General features: G+C 36.4%; 2 protein-coding genes across 3 annotated transcripts in view; both read right to left on the bottom strand.

The window, feature by feature from the left end:
- Positions 1–22775, bottom strand: part of LOC149541530 (D-xylose-proton symporter-like 3, chloroplastic) — a 222124-nt gene that overhangs the window by 178883 nt on the left and 20466 nt on the right. The gene's annotated exons all lie outside the window — the stretch shown is intronic.
- LOC149541531 (uncharacterized) lies at positions 17979–21715 on the bottom strand. The gene is made up of 7 exons (XM_089796497.1): positions 21482–21715; positions 20500–21226; positions 20020–20318; positions 19480–19877; positions 19159–19382; positions 18861–19048; positions 17979–18764 (listed from the first exon to the last, which is right to left on the bottom strand). Exons 2-7 carry the CDS (start codon positions 21201–21203, stop codon positions 18151–18153), a joined length of 2427 nt encoding a protein of 808 aa, XP_089652623.1. The 5' UTR covers positions 21204–21226; positions 21482–21715; the 3' UTR covers positions 17979–18150.

The following is a 22775-nucleotide window of genomic DNA, read 5'->3' as shown; positions in this document are numbered from 1 at the left end:
TTGAGTGATGACTATCACCTTTATTTGAAATCCAACTTGGCACTTGGAAGAAATCCTTGGAAACCCCCTGCAGATATTTCCTCATATCAACCGATTTGAAATTTGATCAAGTCAATGGTATCTTGACAAGATGGGAAAGTATATTGCAAATGTAAAAGGCTATCCACACTATACAAAGTATTTCTTCCATATCAACTTCTTGGTTTCCTATTGATATCCTCTTTGAACTCAAGAAACTCTACTTCTGAATTAACAAGCACCATAGGCTCATACTCTTGTGAAAATAGAATTCTCCCTTGTAATGCCAAGTCTACCCCTCGAGAAATATCAAACAATGCATCTCCTCATGTTCAATAGTGTTGTCTATCCTACATTGTCTTGATGCTGCAAGTTGAGTCAAATAACATGAATCCTACCTCTTGTTCAATTCAAACCAAATAGGAAGAGCATCCACCTACCTATCCATTTGAGAAACCCTTCTTTTATTTTTGGATATGTTCTTTTGAAAAGATCTGCTATCTCAAATACAACTTGAAAGATCACTTGTTGACAATTTCACCCCCAATGAACTTTGTCGCCCGTCCCTCCAGCTCTAATTTCTATTGATGCGTGTTTTGTTCCACTACAACATGCAGAATCAAATACTTAACATTTCGAGGAGAAACACCAAATACTCAATCCTCTCTTGATATAAGGCCATCTCTTAAGCTAAGCTTGCAAAATAAGATCATGAAATGACTTCAAGGTTCCCTCTTAATTGTAGACTTCACTCACCTTTATGATGTGATATGTTGGTTATCACAAAAAGACTTGCGCTATTCATTCAATGGGTATCAACTTTTGCACTTCTAAAGATTTTGCGTCACAATGTACAAAGAAATATAGTTCAACTTCTCTGCTCAACTCCAACTTAAACTTACTACTACTTCTAACTATGAATGCACTGAATTATGGATGACTTGAACTTTATTAGATGTAATCTCAACATCGGCTACACCCACCTAGTGCAAGCTTCTAAGGAACACTCAAATAGTTTTCAAATCAATATCTCCTCTCCAATCCCATCAAATCGATGCAAAATAAAGACTGAATATCAATTAAATTTAAGTGCATTCAATCATCAGCTTGCTATACAAGGCACCCTTACCATCTGTAAAGTTTTAATGATCATTTATTGGTGGAGACTAACTAAATTAAAAATCTATCTGTGTAAGTATCTTGAGCAATCTTCAATTCAATTTCTTATAAACATATATATATATATATATATATATATATTTCTGAACTGAAATAAATATCCTTATATGATAATAACTGATTTTCCTTTTGTCTTTGTACTGCTACAGTTTTTTATATATGTGCAGATCTGAATTAGTCTAAGATGCAATTGCCTTTGTAATTAATCTATGTTCCACGGAGTTTCCAGGACGGGGACGTGTTTCCGGTACGGGTACGGGTCGAAGCCAAAATTTAGGGGACGGGACATCAAGGGACGGCGATTAAAAACATAGGGGATTTTTTTTAATATAGAGACAAAATTCAAATATGTACATCATAACATTGATAAACCATTCACCATAGACATTTTAGAAGATAAATACATGGAATATTATCAAATGGCAAATACTAAGTGCTTCCATTATAACAATATCACATACATATATAGCAAAAATTAAAATGCCTAAAGGCTTCAAGTATCATGCTGAAATCAGAATGAAATAAAGAGAAGTCCAACTAAAATAGTTAGTAAATAGTAAATACCGAACGCAGTCTTGCCTCACTAAACACAATCTTTGCTCATTGTTGCTACTGCTCTTATGTTTTTTTCCTTCCTCTTAGCAAGTATGTTAAATCGAAAAATGAGCAGAAGAGTTAGTGTTTTAATGGACCAAATATGGGTTGCATATTGTTATTATGTCTTTAAGATGACTAGGGGCCACACGAACAACAAAAATTAGGAAAAAATGTTTTTTTGGGGATGGTTTGCCTTTACCAGATTGACTGGAAAAAAAGGGGACGGCCAGCAGTTTCAGAGACGGATAGGGGACGACAAAACTATCCCCGATACTACTGGCCGTCCCCAAGTTTCCTGCCCAAAAAAATTGGCCGTTTCGGGGACGTTTTTGAATTTTTCAAAAAAGGGACGTCGCAGGGTACGGCCAAAATCCGTACCCACGTCCCCGTTTCGTACCCGGTACGGGTACTAGGGTACAGAGGCAGGGGACGCGTCCCCATGGAGCATAGTAATTAATTGATCCAGAATTCAGAATTTCATGCAATATATACGAGTGCATTGAGATATGTTTACGTAGGGGTATGACCCTAAGTAACCATACCCCAACGCATAACCTTAGCAAGCACCAATCAGAGATACCAATTCATTTCATATAATCACAGCATTAACTAGTGACGGTTCATGGTATCGGTTATACTGAACACCCAATACTTATCTCATTCAATACATATTATCTCATTCGATTACATATTGATTTGATCGGTTAGCATTACAAGGTTTTGATATAGATATATAGATATGTGTGTGTGTGTACATATATATATATATATATATATGAGAGAATATGAAAGCATAAGAGATAAATATATAAATCTCTCTCTCTCTCTCTCTCTCTCTCTCTCTCTCTCTCTCTCTCTCTCTCTCTCTCTCTCTCTCTCTCGCTATCTATCTATCTATCTATCTATCTATCTATCTATAAAATTAGATTTAATATATATCAATATATTTCTTCAATTACCATGAAGCTAATATACTTGACACTCCCTCTTTAGCAAGGAGGGAATTGAAGGAATAATAACACAAGGTTATACACCATTTAAAATGTGGTCAATAGATTGTCATGGTGTACGGAAAAATCCAGCCCGAAGGACCATGATAGTTATCAATGTGTCCAGCAAAATCCAGCCCGAAGGACCATGATGGTTTTTGGTGTTAAAAGATAGATCAACTATAAATAAGGTTGTCACCTTATAATAGTGATCTTACACAAGAAAGATCATCATCTTTCATAACACAAGTTTGCAAACAATCTAATTTCAATTATTCTTGAATATATTAATTTACAAATTTGTCATACCAAGTTTACCTCTGAAGTACACTATTTTCAACTTTGCAAGAGGCTTGATGAAAATGTTAGCATTTTGCTCATTTGTGCTGATATAAATCAGATTGACAACATCTCTATCAACCATGTCTCTTAAATAATGATAAGTAGTCTGGGGGTGCTACAATCGATTGTGGAAAACAAGATTTGCAGAAAGTTTGATGCAGTTTTGGTTATCACAATGAATAACTGTAGGACTTAGTTGTTTTCCAAAGAGTCCAACTAATAGCTTTCTTAGCCTTACTGCTTCGCCTGCTCCCATGGAGGCTACCATGTACTTAGCTTCGGTGGAATTCAAGGTGACTGTTGGTTATTTTCTACTGAACCAGGATATCATTGCTGATCCAAGATTAAAGCAATACCTTGTAGTACTCTTGTGGTTTATGGAACAACCAGTCCAATCAGAATTAGTATATCCTACAAGTTTGATGTCTACATTTTTGTACTTCAAACCAAAACCAATAGTGACACGTAGATATCTCAAGATATGTTTGATAGCCATCAAATGAATCTTCTTTGATTCACACCTAAAATGACTTAAAACATTTGTGGCATAGCAGATATCAAGTCTAGTATTTACAAGATATATAAGTAATCCAATCATCCATTTGTAAAGAGTGGAATCAATAGACTCTGAATTCGCAGCTTCTTCTTTTAGTTTGTGTAGATTAGTTTCCATCAGAGTTGTTAGAGGTTTGTTATCCATCATTCCAAATCTAATCAAGATTTCCTGGATGCACTTCCCTTGATTGAGAAAAATATGATCTTTCTTTTCACAGACTTCTAGGCCCAAAATATAGTAGTAGGGCTAGATCCTTCATTTCAAACTCAGTTATAATCTCTTGTTTGCATCTTTCAATTAAGTGATCATTACCTGTTATCAATAGATCATCAACATATAAAACATGAATTAACATGTCATCATTAAAAAATTTGAATTATATGTTAGAAACATAGTATCCTAGTTTGGTGAGGTAGCTATCTATCTTTTCATAGCAAGCTCGAGGTGCTTGTTTCAAGCTATAAAGAGATTTTTTGAGTTTACATACATATTTATCCTTATCTTTTGTAGCAAAATCTTCAAGTTGTTCAATATATACTTCTCCATTTATGACACCATTTTGTAATGCGGTCTTGACATCCATTTGATGCATCTTCCATCCTTTGGATGTTGCAATTGCAAGTGTAGCGAACAACTAGAGCAAAGGTTTCCTCATAATCAATTCCTTCCTTCTAAGAAAAGCCTTTAGCAACAAACCTTCTTTCTAACAATAAGGAGGCGTTTGAGTACCCCAATGACAAGTAGTCCCTTGACTATGATTCTAAATGTTGAATTGAGTATCTCTTCTCTCTCTGGCACAGGAATGTTGAACCCAAGATCCAATGTTTTCTTTGGCAGGTCTTACTTCACAGATTGCCTTTAACCAAGCTCAATGGTGAGCCTTACCTGTGCACTGTTTGTTCTCAGCTAGAATCTATCTCACATTTTTTCATAGTGTAACTTTTCCAAGGTGGTATGGAGTTGGTTTGGCATCCCTATCAGCTTTGACATTTGTTGGGTGGATATTTTGCAACCAACGGTTTTGGACAAAATCCAGTCACAAAATAGGATGACCAGCCACAGTGTGTGAGACAGAGTCTCTCCTACCTTAAAGGGAAGGCTTCCCCTTCTCACTGTTCCTTAGATCAACTCAAGTAAGCAAGAAGTTGAGAGATTTTTGTAAAAAGGTGTTACTAATATTCCTTCCTCTTATCTTTCTAGAAGGAATCCACTTACTTGTGGAGCGAGTAATGGGCAAGGTGAAATTTTTAACTACACTTTTATCTAAAAGTTGAAAGCAGTGATACTGATAAACTAACACTAACTCAAAGACTAGCTGAAAGTGTACCAATTTGGCTCTACGTTCGGTTGTATTTCTATATGAATAAGCTTTACTAACAGGACACAAAGACTTCCAAAAGTAAAGATATCCTAATTATTTTGTAAATCAAGAAAGAGATATAAGCTACAGACAAAGCTTCTAGTCTATATATCTCTACAATTGCTCCTAGTCAAAGCTCTGGCTCCAATTGCTTCTTAACTCGTTTTATACTCAATTATCAAGAACACAAAATTACATGAACCAATGATAACATATGCAAATCATAAACGAAGCTTTCAGTTTGCACAAGTAACAATTGCACTCAATCAAAGTTCAGTTTCAATTGCTCCTTTGTATTCATTTTTCTATGAAAATAGTGCTACACAATCAAAGTTCTACTGGCACAATTTCTCCAAAGCTCTCTTACATACAATAAAAGATGTTTTTACAATAAGAGGGCAGTCCTTTATATAGGCAAAGGAATTGAGAAAAAGATGGAGGAAAAAGTGGGAGCAACTCAACCAACTTTGATCGAGTCTAATTAGAAGAAAAATTATTGGGTTACATGCAACTCGCATTACATGTAATTACATCTTTTTATGCAATGCATCCTCTATCAAACAAAAATAAAAGCAAAATAACAATCTTAAAGATTGTTCTTTAGTGCCTTGAATTTGATGATAAAATCACGCACTGTAGGAAGATTAGAAATCTCCATTGTCTTTGATATTGCCTCTATCCTTACTACATCTGCATATGTTGATTGCACAACCTTGGAATTTGTCACCAGATAATCTTGCAAGTGTTTTGCCAAAAATTTATGCGAAGCAAATTTGTTCATTGTGGGAGAAAAGTAAAATTCAGGATCTAAATCAGCACTGACCCTGATTGTATATTCTGAAGTCATTCTTTCAACTACAATCAGATTATCGTATTCATCTAGAATCTGACATCCCATTTTCTCTAAGTTACATGTGATCCCTATTTCTATTGCTTGGAAATCTGCAAGGGTTGCCTGCAACTTTTTTATTAGTTTTCTCAATGATATCTAAGAACATTTCACATTGTGAAAGAATGTCACATGAAACCATAGCGTCTAAATCAGACATAACAATCTCGTCCCAATCATTAAGAAACCCTTTCAAATCATTAGCTTCTTGAATCAAAGAGGAAATCAAACCTTGTTCCATTTCATCCATGTCTTTGATACGTCTAAGGACTTTAATCGTATCTGTAATAGCTTGGACTCCTTCAGAAACGACTTCTCCTACCCAAGACTTGGCAACTTCAACTATCCTTTTCTCCCTAGATGTCACAAACACAACAATAGCATTTTGAGAAGATTGTTGCCGAATAACTTCGTTTAAGCGAGCAACCTCATGTTTGAACAGATTTTTCTTCTCCCATAATGCTCTTTAATACATTGGCAAGTGCATCTTGACCATCCTGTACGAAACTAAGTCGTGACTACTTTCCAATCTCTACCTTGATGAACTTGTAGTCAGAACAACTAAGCTCTTCAACAGGTTTGTCCACCAATAGCTTAACAACCTCTACAAACTTGGTTATCTGGGGGTACGCTTACTTTCCTTCTCTTCATTGTAATCCCGCGTAACCATGTAGCTAAGCTAAAACTTTCATCTGTGGAAGCAAGTGCAGTGAAGACCATTGGTATTGAACCTGATTATATCTCTATTGTAACTGAGCAAGATTTGACCTTCTGTGAGAGTTGAAAAATCTTCAAACAGACTTCCCAAATGTTCATATTATTCATTTGTTAAAATGGGAGGAGTTGTCGAAGATATAGAAAGAGCCAATATTGACTTTTGAAGCCGAGATGGAAGCTGTGAAAATAGTGGAAAATGAATCCACATCATCATCTATCTCATCCAGAAAAGGTGCTTCCTGCATGGATGGTTCATGAGTTTGTGTAGGTCTTGGGGGAGATATCATCATAATTTCCCCTTCTTCCTCATCTTCTTCCTCTGATTCTTCCTCTGATTGCTCCTCTGACTCCTCCTCTAACTCTTGAACTGGTTCAGGGAGCTAAGATGATTTAAGCCCGTTTCCACCCTTCAACTTGAATTTAAGAGACTTCTTCACATCAGAAGAAGAAGCTCCATCTTTACCTATAATTTCCAACTATGACTTTCTTCCAAGAGCACCAAAACTTCCACAATCCAAACCCAATTTCAGATTATCCCTTTTTAGGCCTTAAATTTTTAGCCACTTGTTGTTTACTAAAATGGATTGAAATCTATCAATTATAGATGTACCCTCCTACTACCACTGAATGGGAAAAGGGCATTTTTATCAAAACCGGCTTAATGATGTTCTAGATCAAGAATATTGCCATCATCTTCAATTTGAAAATCTGATGGTATCTAAAACATGTTAAGATCAATTATTTGTTGCAAACTTAATCTATAATAATCCATCTTCATTATATCCAATTATGTCAACATGTCAATCCAAACATCCTTGATGAACATGTGTAAAGGCCCTCTTGATTTGAGATTCATTTCTCTGTAATCAAAATCAAACCTGGCTTTGAATCTCTTCAAAGTAATCAACTGCATTTTTTCTTCCATAGTTTTTGCTTTATGTACAGAATTGATCATATAATTACCAATTATTAGGGGTTTGGCAGAAGAAATACCAAAACTTGGCCTATGCAAAGCATGTTGATCAGATTGAAGTTCCATGAGTTGTCTAGCTAATTCCTCAAAATGATCTAGTCAGTAGCATACCTAGCTAAGGTATATGGCTCACCTTTAAAATATCCAACCCTCAACTAAGTAAAGGTTGGAAATTAGATAAAGATACAACCATACTAATTTACCTTCTCCCAAGCTTCATCAAATACCCTTTTGATGTATAATTGTCTATCAAACAGACACCAAAAATGCACAAAGAAAGCATCATGAACTCTTTTGTAATGGAACTTACTATTAGCCAGAGTAATCTGATCATAGTAATCACAAACTAGAATTTGAAGACAATCTCCTTTGGTTGAGAGTCTAGAGCAAGATCCCATGGCAATAGCAATATAAACAAGGTAGGAATTCATGTAGAAAGGCACTGAAGTCCCTACATTGAGCAACTGTTGACAGAGTGCAGTGCTGATCATTTCTCCCCAAAAGATATGCTCCTTATCTTCCATCATCTGGAAAATAAACTTATACATCCATGGTTCAAAATCGTTGGAATCTTTAAGACAATATATTCTACTAAGAAGAATAATAAGATCTTTGTACTCCTGCTTGAAGTTAAATCTATGACTGGTCTTTGGCCATCTCGAGAAGTTGTTTCTTTGGGTATCCAACCAATATAAATTCACATACTTCTAATAATCTCCTTTTTTCTCATTCCATATTTCTAAAAATGAATCTTTGGTCAGATCCACACACTCTACATTATGTGGCACTTTGAACATTTGCTCATAACCTCATGAATCAAAGCTTATAATAATGTTGCCATCAGCATCCTTGATGGCCTTTGACTTTGGACTGAAACGCTTTGCACATCCAAGAACAAACTCTGGTTCCATGGTAGCCATGAGAAACGTAGATACCAAGTGAATATAACTCCTCTTGATATATTTTATTTCATGACCAATAGGAGTTTCTACTCTTCGCAAGAAATCAGTCATGTCAACATGTTTGATCTTTGTATCTAATAAATTATCAAGAACGGATGTGACATGAGATGGAGTTGCATGAGCCAACTCTTCATCAAACCGGAATTTCATTTTTCCCTTAGATTTTAATGGTGAGGGCATCTCTTGTGCTTGTGCTACAACACAAAAATTCCAAAACATAAACACATTATCAGAGGATATTTCCCTAAAGGGTTGATTCTTGACAAGCAACAAAGGTTCAAGTATGGATTAGATACTTTGTAGACCCAACGAGATGATCTCAAAAAGAGACATCATACATATGCGGAGGATGGAAATGGAAGATGGAAAGAAAAACCATGAAGTGAGAACGGAAAAAGATGGATATGATTTAAGACATTAAGGTGGAATGCATGGAAATGCTTATGAATGGAGACTCTTGATTTTAAAAAGTGACTTGGGCTTTCAAGATGTCATTACACGGAAAGTAGATTACATGTATATGCAACATGTAATGAGGATTGAAAAGTGAGATGACATGCGAATGTGGATGGAGAATGAGCTTACATGTACGTGTGTACGAAAGATGAGATGAAAAGCATTATGGCAAAGGAAATGGAATAACATGTATTTTGCTCATGAAGTGTAAGTGCATATGGAAAGATGGAAATGCAATGTAACTTGAGGTGAAGTGAACTTTAAAGACGTCTATGACGAAAAGTGAAGTCAAAGTACATGGGAAAACATGCACATGACTTCTTCTTTTTTACCTTTAAGAAGTGACTTTTAGTCAAAAACAGGTTCTAGAGATGCAATTACATGTGAAAGACTTTTCATGTAATCATGTCATGCAATTGAATGTAGAAAGTGAGATGAGTGAAAATGGAAATGGAAAAATGAGATTACATGTATGTTTGGATGATGGATGGAAATACATGTAATTGCATATGAAGAATGAGATGTAAACTGTTGTGACATGGAAAGATGGAAATGGAATAAAATGATGCTCTTGCATGAAATGAAAGGTGGAGTGAAATGAAACATGTTCAAAGTCTTGGGAAATGTTGTCTTGCATTTTGTCACCACAAAATGTTGGTAATAGCACGAAACTTTTCCAAGCTAGTTTCGCATTTCTCTAAACTTGAATTTGATATTCAATTGCTTAATGTTAATCGATTGATCCATTTCAATTTGAATATCAAATTGTTTTACTGAAGGCCTTCATCAAGTCATTTTTGTTTTGCTTTCTATCGAGCCTTTGCTTGATTTTTGAAGCCTTCATAGTCCATTCTTTGTTTTTGAATTTGTGTTTGCTTGTTTTTAGTCCTTTGAATTTGCTCATGTCATGCCTTTCATTTTCCCCTTTGATTCGGTCTAACCTAGAGGTCAATTGGACTTGTCAATCAAGAGATATGATCATTTTAGTGCCCCAGAAGTGGATATTTTAGGTGCAACTGCACAAATTTAAAAAAATTATGTTATATTTTCATTTTGACATTCACTTTTTCAAAAATATAACATTTTACTCACTTGTTGTTATGTTTTAAAATTACTTTATCTTTTAAATTATAACTTAAAGCGACTCTAGTGCACTTTATGTTATAATTTTAAGTTGAGTTACTTTTTAATTTTTCACTTAAAGTGACTATATAGTTACATTTCAAATTTTTTATTTTAAAATCAAATACTTATCTAAATGTCACTTTAACATAATGTTTATGTATTATATTGAATAATATGATGCATAAATGTTATTTTTGACTCATATTGATAACATTTTTATAAATTTAAGTGAAATACATAACTTAAATGCTTTAAAGTGGACTTTTTATGTGCAAAAGCATGTAAAAATCTATGAAAAGTGGAAACTTTTCATGTTATTACATATAAAAACTCATTTTGAGGATGCTTTTCATGCCATTACATCAAAAGCTTGTAAAAGTGGACCTTTTTGATGCAATGAGACAAAAAATAGAGTTTTTGTGCTTATGCATCAAAAAGGTAACACATGTTTTAAAACATTTAAGTGACCCTTAAAGGTCTGATTTTGCCAATCAACACATTTTAAAATATGTAATGCAATTAAAAAAGTGAGATTATACATAAAGACATATTTTAAAACATGCAATAGACTCCAAAAGGTCCGATTTTACATGCATACATGTTTTAAAATATATAATGATCATGAAAATGTCCTAGTTTGTGAAGAAAATGTGTTCTTGCTCCCAAAGAGTCTAATTTTGGCTATAACTCAAGATTTTCTACATGGATTTGAATGAAATCTCTTGCATTCAAGGTGTTTTGGATCGGCAATCATGTTGCCTCCATTAAAAATTAGTTTAATGAGCCAAAAAGCGTTTTTAAATCTCCCAAGCTAGGGCACGTTTTTGCAAAAAAAAACTCCATAAATCTTCAAATTTTGAAAACGTTTTTGCTTGGAATCAAGTCGTTTTGGCCTTATTAGCTGATTATATTGCATTGTGATCATTATTTTGGTGTTTAAACACCAAATCGATTTACTTGGAAATCTTGAAGAAACACGTTTTTGCAAAAAATATCTCAAGAGCTTGAAATTTTCAAAACGTTGAAAAAGGGAGAGGATTTAGGGCACATTTTGGCATCTTGCATATTAATCTCCTTGTTTGCTGCCCTTCATCATTCGAATTTATAAGATTGGAAAAGTTCTCATTTTTGAAGAAGATTTCAAACAAAGAGCACTTTTTTCCTTCATTTTTGGCACTTATTCTTCGTCACAAGCACAAGAAATGTCCTCGCCATCCAAATCCAAGGGCAAGAGGAAATATCAATATGACAAAGAATTGGCTCATGCATCTCCTTCTTCAGTTACATTTGTCTTGGACAATGTGTTGGACATGAAGATTGGTCATATAGACGTGGCTGATTTTCTACAAAGGATTGAAGCTCTAGCTACTCATGAAATGAAGCGCATTAGGAGAAGCAACATCCAATTGGTGTCTACGTTTACTCATTATAATAATAACTTCAACTTTGACTGCACTTTAAAAGAGATGCTTGAGCGAATGAAGTTGAGAAGGGAGATTAATGAGCTGAATAATCAAACCGATTCAGCTAATCAGGTATTTGCTGGAGCAAGCAACGTGTGATGTCCGCGTTTTTAGCAAGTTCCTACCGTTGGGTTGGTCAGTTCACCATCGCAACCCTCGTAAGCTGACAATGGGATTTGAGGGTCTCAATTGTGGGGTTATAGGGTTTTCAACAACCTATGTTGTGTTTTCGCTCCAATTGAGGGACTTACTATTTATTGTAAATCAAATTGTTGGTTCCGATGAGCTCATTTGAGTTAGATGATTTGGGCGATACTCTCAGTTGTTATTTCGGGATTCTGGTTTGGGCTCCAAGAATCTTGAAAGGAGCGTCTATTTATAACAAGTCACCTCGTCAAGTTCATTCATTGTCTTTCATCATCAGGATCACTTTGGTTGTCATGTCCCCTATTTTGCCCCTTAGAATTTAATAATAAAGAACATAATAAGGAGTCGATTTAATAATCAATTATTAATTGTAAGGACATGATAATATATTAGTATAATAATATGATATATTATTATATTATATTAGTAAAATAACAAGATAATGATAGGAATAAATAATATATTAATATAATAATACGATATATTCTTATATTATTATATTACATTATTATTAATGTCCTCGTTCTCAAATATAAATAAATAAATAAAGTTATTATTATAAAATCAAATATAAGATTAAATAAATAATAAACTAATAATTATAATTAAATAAGTTTAAATTAAAGATTTAAAACTAATTTTATATCTATTAAATCTTATAGATGTGACCATTCAACAATAGATCTTAGAAGAGATATAAAAAAGAGAAACAAATAACAGGAGGGGGAACGCACCCTATGCACGAGAAATGGAAGGCAATCATTAGAAGGGGGGGGATCACCAAGAGTACAGGTGGGAAGCAAATACGGCAAGCATTGAACAAGACACCAAGACGGCTTTGTAGCAGACACGAAAGAGGATATTAGGAAGCAGCTGTGACTACCATCAAGGAAAAGAAGAGCAAACAAAAACAAACACTCCAGCTTATATCAAACCATAGCAGAAATACAGGGACGCTTATCCATAGTTGGAAATTATAAATATATCTTCTATCAAGAAACTTAAAAATATAGTTGCAATCAAACCAAGACTGCTGCTAGCAAAACCCATTAACCATCGCTGGAAGATCATCACAAATACTTGCCAACAGTGACAGAGGTATCAATCTGAAGTTGCACAGGTAGTCCTGACAATGTTTATATATATCCACATGGAGATCCACTGGAAACATCAGCGACTGGGAAGATAACAAGGAAGCTGGAAAAAGCAAACAATATCATCTATTGCAGATAGACTAAGGAGCAGAAGAGAACAAGGAAACAATGATATTCTAGAGCAGATATAGACACACAAGTCGGAGCATGTATTTGATAGACGCGTCTTTGAATGGAAGGAGGAAATAGGAGATCGCTAGAGTGAAGAAGGAGAAGATACAAACAAGATACAAACACTGATTAAAATATATATATTAGAATCGAACAATGGCAGCCTTCCTTGGCATTCCGACACTACATCATACAAGGAGGAGAGTTCCAGCAGAAGAAGACATGAGTGCCACGTAGTAGGAGACATATTTAATAGTAGGAAACATATTTAACAACGAAATGGAAGAATAATCTACAAATATTGAAGGCAGTGGAAATTGATAGCCAAACACACCCCATCCATGAGAAAGTCATATAATGTGAAGTTAGATCTACCTACGTAGACAAGCGGCATTAGACATAATAGAGAAGAACAAAAATAGCAGCATTCAAATCGCAGTCAGCAATAAGGCATGGTGACAAGGAGATTATTGGAAAAGAAGACTTCCAATATAGAGCAATATCAACAAAATGAATTGAACAAGTTACGGATTTTATTATCAATGATTAATAGATAGGAGAACTATCAACCAAACCTAAGCGAATCAAATCTGATATTATAACAGCAAGCAACATGAGCATAGTAGTGGGAAGAGAAATAGAAATAAAGACAAGGGCTGAGATAGTCCACGGTGTGGAATGTTGGGAAAGTGCTAACAGTGAGGAAAGGTCACAGCAACAAGGAAGTCAGAGAATCATCATTTATAATATAATATATATCCAACCAGTTAGAAAGCACAATGATAGTTATTAATAAGAAACAAAGCCAACAATATTAGGGACAGTTTGCCATTTTTATACCAAATACCACTACAAGAAGACAATTAATAAGGAATGATATGAAGGAAATACATAAGGAAGTTATGATAACAATATATTGGGCAAAGATACATAAAATGGGAGAGCCATATTATAGAAGAAAAAAAATATTGCATAATCATTTTTTTAAAGAGAAGTATAGTATACATTAGTATTGTTGATAAGGGAATACAGTCCAATGTTTAAAGGAAACCAAAAGTTAATCTTCGATTAGTCAATCCGGAAGTGGGGACATTACATTGGTGTTGTCAGATTTTGATTCTGATGCTTCTTCAGTTGTTTTCGCAAGACGGGTGAATTATTATTATTATTCATCTAAATACATTGAGGTTGCTATTTTTGTTGGTATTGTTGGTCAGTCGCCTTAGTATCACAGCTCGTTGGAACCAAGACAAAAAGTTTTAAATCTTGGGAATAAGAAACAATGGCCTTGCATGTCAAAATATTTAGGGTGGAAAAAGGACACTTTTGGAGCCAAAAGCAATTAATAAATTATATTAATGGCACTTTATTATATTTTAATGTTGTGTAGAGGAAGCTTCTTAAGTGGAGTTCTTTTGGGAAACTAGTGCCATTTGAAGATTATAAATATGAGGACATTTGACGAGAAAAGGATCCGATTATTTGATTATCTTATCTTTCTTTATTGTCTTTGTGACACTTCTGAAGTTTTGATTTTTGTGCCCTTGCTGAAGTATAAGGGTTTCGGATCTACAGGTGAAATATTGTAGATTCAATTATGAGAATTATTCCAAGATTGGTTGGCAAATTGTGCTAAGGTATACGATTTGTCATGCCTCCTAACTGTTGCTACTATTTCTAAGGAGAGGGTTTTAGCTAGCTGAAGATGTGAAGCAAATTTGAGCATTTGTGTCCTATTTATTCCCACGCAACTGTAGCTTTTAGACATCATTATTGGTGCTTTTCCAAGCTGCTGCAATCACAAATCTGAGTATCTAGAAATTGATCAGAAGTCTAGTTTTAATGCCATTATTTTGGCATTTAAAGGGCTGCAGTATTGAAGCCATTGTTGGCATTGTTGGTGACTACTGAAGGATGTGGGCCTTTCTTATACAGGCTATGACTGATGTCATTTAAAGCTCCAGGTGGAATATGTTCAATCTGCTGCAAATTGGAATTATATCAAACATGTTAAGTTCCCCTTATATTCAATTGTAGTTTTCAATTTGTGAAGCAATAAATTTGCAAGCCATTAATTGCAAGATTGTTTAGAATTTGATATTTGGCATATTAGTTGAGTTATTTAGTTGCATATTCCAATATTTGATATACACCAAATCATTCATATATTCTGAAGAAAACACAAGATTGCAAGACATTTCAAAACAAAAACAATCTTATCCAACATTATAGCAGTGTGAGCCAGTCAGGTTATTACAATGGTATTAGAGTGGTTCCCTGCCATCCTGTGGGGTAGGAAAGTTATTTCATTTTCAGATTTTCTGTTGCATTTGGAATGACCAGCACTCTAGCATCACTAGCCATGGACAGACATAGGAGGACTAGCAGTTCTAGAAGTCGGTGGAGTAATAAGGAAGTTAGCACGAAAATGAATGTTTTGCAGGAGAGTATGGAGAAACTTAAGCTTCATCAGCAGAGGTTGGCTGAGAGCCTGTTGATCCCAAAGACAGTTGAGAGAGCCGCCAAGTACATGGTTTTCGCCTTTAGTAGGTCGGCGGGAAGGAGGCTTGATTTTTCCTCGACAGGTGTCCATGATGCAGACGTACTTATATTTAGTATGACACCTGGTAGTCCTATCTACAGTATTGATAATGGACTTATTTCACAGGGACATGTGGTTGTGTCAGTGGCAGCAAAGGATAGCAACACTGAGCTTCAACAATTTGAGGCTCCTAGAGTTGTAGTTGCAAGTAGTGTAGAGGCAGCTGATGCAGTTGTTACTATTGATACTTCATGCTTTCTCGAGAAGGGGGTTATTATTGGAGATCTGTATGTGAGTTGTCATAGTGTTGCTCCAGTGCAAGACATAGTTGCTTCTTCAAGTGGGAGTAAGGCACGTATGGAGTCACCTAGTCCGAATGATGGTGATTTGGGTGTTAAAGCAAAGTTAGTAGAAGTGGGTTCATGCTCTAGCATTATTGATTCACAGCTTGGCATAGAGTCATGTATGCAGAGTCTTCAGGTGATGACAGTTGAGGCTCTGGCAGGTGGTAGGGATGCAGATAGTATGAACACCTCTGATGATTTGTTGGATGATTCTATGAGTTTCACAAGGCATGATACCCTTTGTTAGATATTGGGCGATGACTCTGAGAAGGTTTTGGGTGATGACTCCGAGAAGGTTTGGACGAGTCCCAGGATCAATGTTTAGAGGATGTTATTATTGAGCTGGAAGCAAAGACATGAGAGGAGACTGATATTGTGAGGGCTTCCATTTCTTCGAATGAGGTACATAGTAGTTGTATCTCAAATGTAGAGTTGCGCGAGGAGGATAACACACGTAGGAGCGATCTTGTGGTGGGTAGTTCTAATTCAATTTTCTATCGCAATGCAATTACTGAGACAAGAAGCTTGCATAGGAATCAGGGGTTATAGAGGCATCATGTGACTTGTTAGCTAAAGGTGAGTGATAGTGACATTTCTTCAGCTCTTGAGCATTATGATGCTATCCGTCAAATGCTAGCTACATCTGGTTGGGGTGCTCTTGTGTCAAATGAGCACAGTGATAGTAGTTTTTCCCTAGTAGGGGTTCATGCGCTTCGAGAGGCTGTCAGGATCTTGAAGCATAGTTACTCTCAGTTAGTTGTTGGCATGGATTACCTTCTCGAGTGGGGTAGCACCTGTTATGAAACATTGTTAAGTAAAGAAGAGGAGGTGGTTGAGCTCACGCAGGAGCTTGAGGTGACTATGGACTCTCTTCAATATACTCAATTGGCTCTTCAAGAGTCACAATCACAGTTGGATGAGGTTATTGTGGAGTTAAAGCAAGTTCAATCGACAACAGCCCCAGACCCTTTTCAGTTACATATTGTGGTTGGTGGTGAATTTGCTTCCATGGTTGGGGATGAGGGATGTAATAATGTGGCAGACATATCCGTCCAAGATATGGGTGTAGTAGGTACAAATGAGGCCAGAGTATCAGTGGAGTTGAGCTCTCATGTTGATTTGCTTCCTTTTGCGGGAAGCGAATCTATTTCATCTCATACAGGTGATAGTATTGGACAGTTGGCAGTGCCACATTTTCAGAGGGATCAACTATGGATTGTGAGGGAGCAAGTTGATGCTTCCACATATAATTTCTATTGTATTGAGTCATTCATCGAGTATTTGCTTGAGAGCTCAGATTTGCAAGAGGATTCATACAGGGTATCTAAGGGTACTCACATTCGGGGCTCTCATGCTATACAACGATTGGTGGGGAAGATTGTAGAGACCTTGGCTACAATGCTTCCCAATAGGGATTTTGTGGTTGGGTTTTGCCAAGAGGGTTGCCCAAGATCCTGCCCGACAAATAGTTTGAAGACAAAGATAGGAGCCAACTTTTGATTCACAATTTGATGATGATGAGCCCTTCATAGAGAGTGGGATTTTCTTTAGCCATTACACTGTGAGGAGTGCTCATCACTTTTCTTTTGACCCATAGGTAGAGGACTTGGTTTCACATTAGTGCAGGGTGGCTCCAGTTTCATACCATCCATTATGGGATGGGTTAGCACCATCTTTTGCAGATGGGATTAAAAGTTGTAAGTTAGACCCCTTGCAGTATCTACACGCCCAAGACAGTTTGGCAGAGGTTAGAGTTGGTGGTTGTTACCATCTCCACAGTTCAGCTGGGTGTGAGTATCAGTTTGATTGGAACTCAGGTGTGAACAGAATTGGTATTTTAGTTGGGTTGAGTTCCAATGAGTTGTTGCCTTCATAGTTGGAAAACTCGCCAAGCCCCCCAAAAGTTTAATCGGGAAAAACTCGGCGATTTAAAAAAAAATCTCGAGAAAAACTCGGGAACCTAAAAAACCGCTGAAATTTAATTAAAAATACATTTATTTTGCAAAATTTAATGAGAAGATGCATCTAATAAGTTAATTAAAGACAATACAAAAGAAAGAAACAAAGTTTAGATATATATAAATGCATAATGTGTACAAAATTGCATTCTCATGCAGAATGCTCATGGTAGGAAGCAAAATAGTAAATTACTAAATAGTTTCAATCTGTCAAACTAGAAGTAAATACTAAAAGTCTAAATACATCAATACAATGTGACAATGCCAATCACATCTTCCTCTTTCCACTTCCACTAGCAGGAAAGCGAGGGGGTCTAGTCCTAGAAGAAGTGCCCCGCACTGGGATAGGGCGTGAGCTGCGTGACTGTGAACTCTGTGGTTGTGCCCCCTCGCTCGACGTCCCTACTGACTGGCTCGGTGTCCTAGAAGAGGATGCATCTCCTCCTAATGGTAATGTCTGATCCTCGACTGAATCATCATCATCCTCGTCCTCATCCTCAATGTCATCCATAGTGAACTGAAAATCAGTGTCAACCTCCCCCTCCATGGCCTGCCTCTCCAAATCAGTGATCTCATCTGGTGTAAAAAATGGACTTGGCTCCTGTGCTGTCCAATCAGAATAAGGATCTATCTCATCTAGATCAAGCGGACCAGGTAGTTCTAAGAGCTGTGACTTTTTTATGCACAACTTAAGATTATAGTGCACATAAACAAGGTCATTAAGCCGTTTTTGAGTCATTCTGTTTCTTTTCTTTGTATGGATGGACTCAAATAAGCTCCAATTGCACTCACAATGGGATGAGCTACAAGGTTGGGATAGGACTCTGAGAGCAAATTTCCTTAAATTGGGGGTATTGCCACCCCAACTTGCCCACCAAGCATCTGCAAAACAAAATTTAAAAAGTTATAAAGCAATAAAAAACAAAATCAGAAGCAGAACTTATCAATTAGCAAAAGTTTTAAAGTTTGACGCTTTACCTAGTGCTTGAGTAGATCTTGCTCTCTTTGCTAGCATAGAAGAGAACAAAGGACCCCTTGATTCCACATAGATTTGTTGTTTGGTCACAATAAGGTCTCTCTCCTCTTCACTTGATATCATTCTCTCAATGCATTTAGAGAGACCTTCCATGACCTCTCCATTAGGATCTGAGTAGGAATCATCAACCCTAAAACAAATAGAAAATGATATCAAGTCTTACTACACAACCTTAAAAAGTAAAGTAAAATAAAGACTTATTAAAATCCCAACTTCAAGGATAATCAATTATCATAGTACCTGAATTTGGGATTGAGGAAGTAGCCTGCTGCATGAATAGGTTGGTGGAGCATATTGTTCCACCTCCTATCAATTATTCCCCAAATGGGGTCAAATCTGAGACTGTCCCCGTGATAGTAACTTCTAACAGCCTCTTTCGCCCTATCCATGGCCTCATAAAGACCTCCCATTGAGGATTGCTGCCCATCACATGTGCGCAAGACTAGAACCAGGGGCAGAGACATCTACATTTGAAATTTGAAAAATACAAATTAGTTAATAACATGGTAAGTTATGAATTGAAAATGAAACTTGACTAAACTAAAAATATAATGAAGTTACCTCCACAATCTCCTTAGCCTTTGCAAAAAAGCTATCATCAAAGACTATTCGTGCCACAGCTTCTCCTTCGGGCTTCTTTGAGTAAGGTGAAGCAACCCAATCAGCACACACAAACATTTGCTTCAAAGCCAATATCTGGTCAAGAATACTTTGCAACGTCAAGAAGACCGTTGCAAACCTTGTCATAGCAGGTCTCATCAAATCTTTGCCTTTAGTGGCTTTTCTCATCAAACTGAGAACCCATGGGTGATTATAGATATATTTCGTGACTCGCCTAGCATCTTCCACAACTGGACTCACCCAATCAAGTTTTCCTATGTCCTCCAAGAGAAGGTCAAGGACATGTGCTGCACAAGGTGACCAAAAAAGTGTGGGATGCCTCTCTTGGAGGATTCTACCTAAAAGATTAGCAAAAAATCAATAATCAGTAACAAACTTTCCATATTTAGTATTTACAAATTGCATCAAATCTAAATTGAATAATACCATAGCATTACATTCATGATTCATATTGATTCAAATATAAAAAATTAAATCTACCTGCTGCCACATATGCTACTGCATTATCTGTGATTATTTGCACCACATTCTCTATTCCCACCTCCATGACAACATTCTCCAACATTAAAGCCAATGTGGCTGCATTTTTCACTTTGTTGGAGGCATCGACAGATTTCCAAAACACCACATCATCTTTGCAAGCAATCAAGAAGTTAATAATGGTTCTACTTCTTCCATCTGTCCACCCATCAGATAAAATGGTGCAGCCATACTTCTTCCACTCTTTCTTTTGGTCTTCTATCAACAAGCTTGCCCTACCAACCGCTTTGTCAAGCAACCTACAAAATTTAAGTGTAATATTAAATAAAGTGTAAGTGTTAGTAAAAAATTAGGAAATAAGTTATAACAATTAAGATTTAAAATATAACAATGAACTAAAGTGAATCTCAATTATTTACAATTACTAAATAGTAAAATACTAACCTTCCACTCATATCCTTGCGATTAGGCGGCTTGTACCCTTTGCCTGATATTGTCATTGCATTTACCATATTGACCCAATAGGGACTATCAGCAGCATTCATTGAGATATTGTTGAAAAACCAAAAATCAGCTGCTGCAATATCAGTTTGCTCATGCACCTCCTTAAACCATGCAGTGCCCTCTAATGATGGTTGTGCTCCAGGTGTGTTCCTGGGCACAAAATAACCACCTATCCCTGATGGGGATCTGGATGGTGATGATGAAGAAGTAGGAGATGTAGAAGAAGTGGAACCGGTAAAAGAGAAATTTTGTTTGCGGCTCCGTGGGCCACGAAGAGATCCTGGTATGTTCTCAAGTGCTTCTTCTTCCTCTTGCATATCAAAAGGAGCTCCTTCAGATTCAGCTATGGCTGCCCTCATAGCTATTTTTGCCCTCTCCCTATTCAATTTTTTCTCTTCAGCAGCTGCAAGTAGGGCATGGATGAATCTTTTTTCTTCATCAGTTACCTTGAGACAAGGATTTGAGTCATGTTTCTTTATGCCTGCAAGGTGGTATTTGAGGCGGTTTATGCCTCCAGAAATAATTCTCTCACAGGGAATGCATATCACCTTCCCAATATCATTTGGATTTGGAGCTTCATAGACATACCGCCATGCCTTATCTCTTGCATTTTTAGGCCGAGTGCCTATATATCCAGATGGGCATGGTGTTTGTGGCCACTCTTCTTGTGGGTTTGTCATTTTTTTAATGGTTGACCGCTGCCCTACACATAAATATATAGAGAAATGAATAAAAAAAGTTAGAACTTAGAAGCTAGGGTTTCAAATGATTCAAACTTCAAACTTGAACCATATCCTTAGCAAACAAAAAACTTCAACCATATCCTTAGAAGCTAGGGTTTCAAATGATTCAAAATGATTTTAAATGATTTGAAAACATTTACAAAAAACAACAAAAACAAAAGAACATTTGTTATAAAACTATAAAAAAATTTCAAACTATGATAAGATGAACATACCTGGAAAGAAATTTGTCTTCTAAAATCGGTTAGAATCCTCTACAATCCACTCAAATCCGCCTTGAATCACTTGCAATCAGCCAAGAATGCCTCCAAACCTTCTTCTCTTCACTCCTCAAGGTTCTAAACAATGCAAATACAAGAAAGAATGAGAAAAAACACACTCATTGCCGCTTAAATCCGTCACAGGCCGAATTCACCAGTAAATCGCAAGTTTTTAGGAAAAACTCGCCGAGTTTTTGCCAACTACTCGCCGATTACTCGGCGTGTTTTTTCCAGATTGCCGAGTTTTTAAATCGGCGAGTTAACTGGTTAAAAACTCGCCGAGCTAGGAAACTCGGCGAGTTTTAAAAACTCGCCGAGTACTCGACGACTTTTCCATCTATGGTTGCCTTCATCAACGCCTAGGGTCAGTATTTAGATGTTTCTGATGTTGATGCCTGTTATTTGGGTGTCGGTGCTACAGGAGTTGCTTGTACATAACAAGGATAGTACGCAATTGTACCTTTGGGATCCAAGTGAACTATGATGTTCATTTTGCTCCAAGATTGCTTGAGGACAAGCACTTTTAGGGAGGGAGGATTGTAATGTCCCCATTTTTAACAAGTTCTTGCAATTGGCTTGGTTAATTCACCATCGCGACCATTGGGGGTTGAAAATGGGATTTGAGGGCCTCAGTTGTGGGATTATAGGCTTAAGCAACCTATGTTGTGTTTTAGCTCCACTTGAGGGACCTACTATTTATAGTAAGTCAAACTGTTGGTTTCGATGCACTCATTTGAGTTAGAGGATTTGGGTGATGCTCTCAGTTTTTATTTCACACTTCCAGTTTGGACTCCAAGAATCTTGGAGGGAGTGTCTATTTATAGTAAGTCACACTGTCAGGTTCATTCATCGTCTTTCATCATCAAGAGCACTTTGGTGTTGTCAAATTTCAATTCTAATGCTTCTTCAATTGTTTTCACAAGACGGGTGAATTATTATTATTATTCATCTAAATATGTTGAGGTTGCTATTGTTGTTGGTATTGTTGATCGGTCACCTCAGTATCATAGCTCGTTGGAACCAAGACGAAAAGTATCTTGGAAACAAGAAATAGTGGCTTTGCGTGTCAAAATATTAAGCTATGGTGGAAAAGGTCATTTTTGGAGCCAAAAGCAATTAATAAATTATATTAATGGCACTTATATTATATTTTAATGTTGTATAGAGGAAGCTTCTTAAGTGGAGTTCTTTTGGGAAACTAGTGTCATTCGGAGATTATAAATATGAGGACATTTGACGAGGAAATGAT

This window comes from Cupressus sempervirens, chromosome 8 (assembly GCF_028749045.1).
Source record: "Cupressus sempervirens isolate cs-2001-9-10 chromosome 8, ASM2874904v1, whole genome shotgun sequence".
Lineage (NCBI taxonomy): Eukaryota > Viridiplantae > Streptophyta > Pinopsida > Cupressales > Cupressaceae > Cupressus > Cupressus sempervirens.
This window is presented reverse-complemented; position numbering and strand designations above follow the sequence as displayed.

Coding starts and splice junctions, on each gene's coding strand:
- LOC149541531 (XM_089796497.1), bottom strand. CDS start 21,203: ATGACAAACCCACAAGAAGAGTGGCCACAAACACCATGCCCATCTGGA. Junction 19,383..19,479: donor AGGCTAAGGAGATTGTGGAG/GTAACTTCATTA, acceptor TTTCAAATGTAG/ATGTCTCTGCCCCTGGTTCT. Junction 18,765..18,860: donor AAGATCTACTCAAGCACTAG/GTAAAGCGTCAA, acceptor TTTGTTTTGCAG/ATGCTTGGTGGGCAAGTTGG.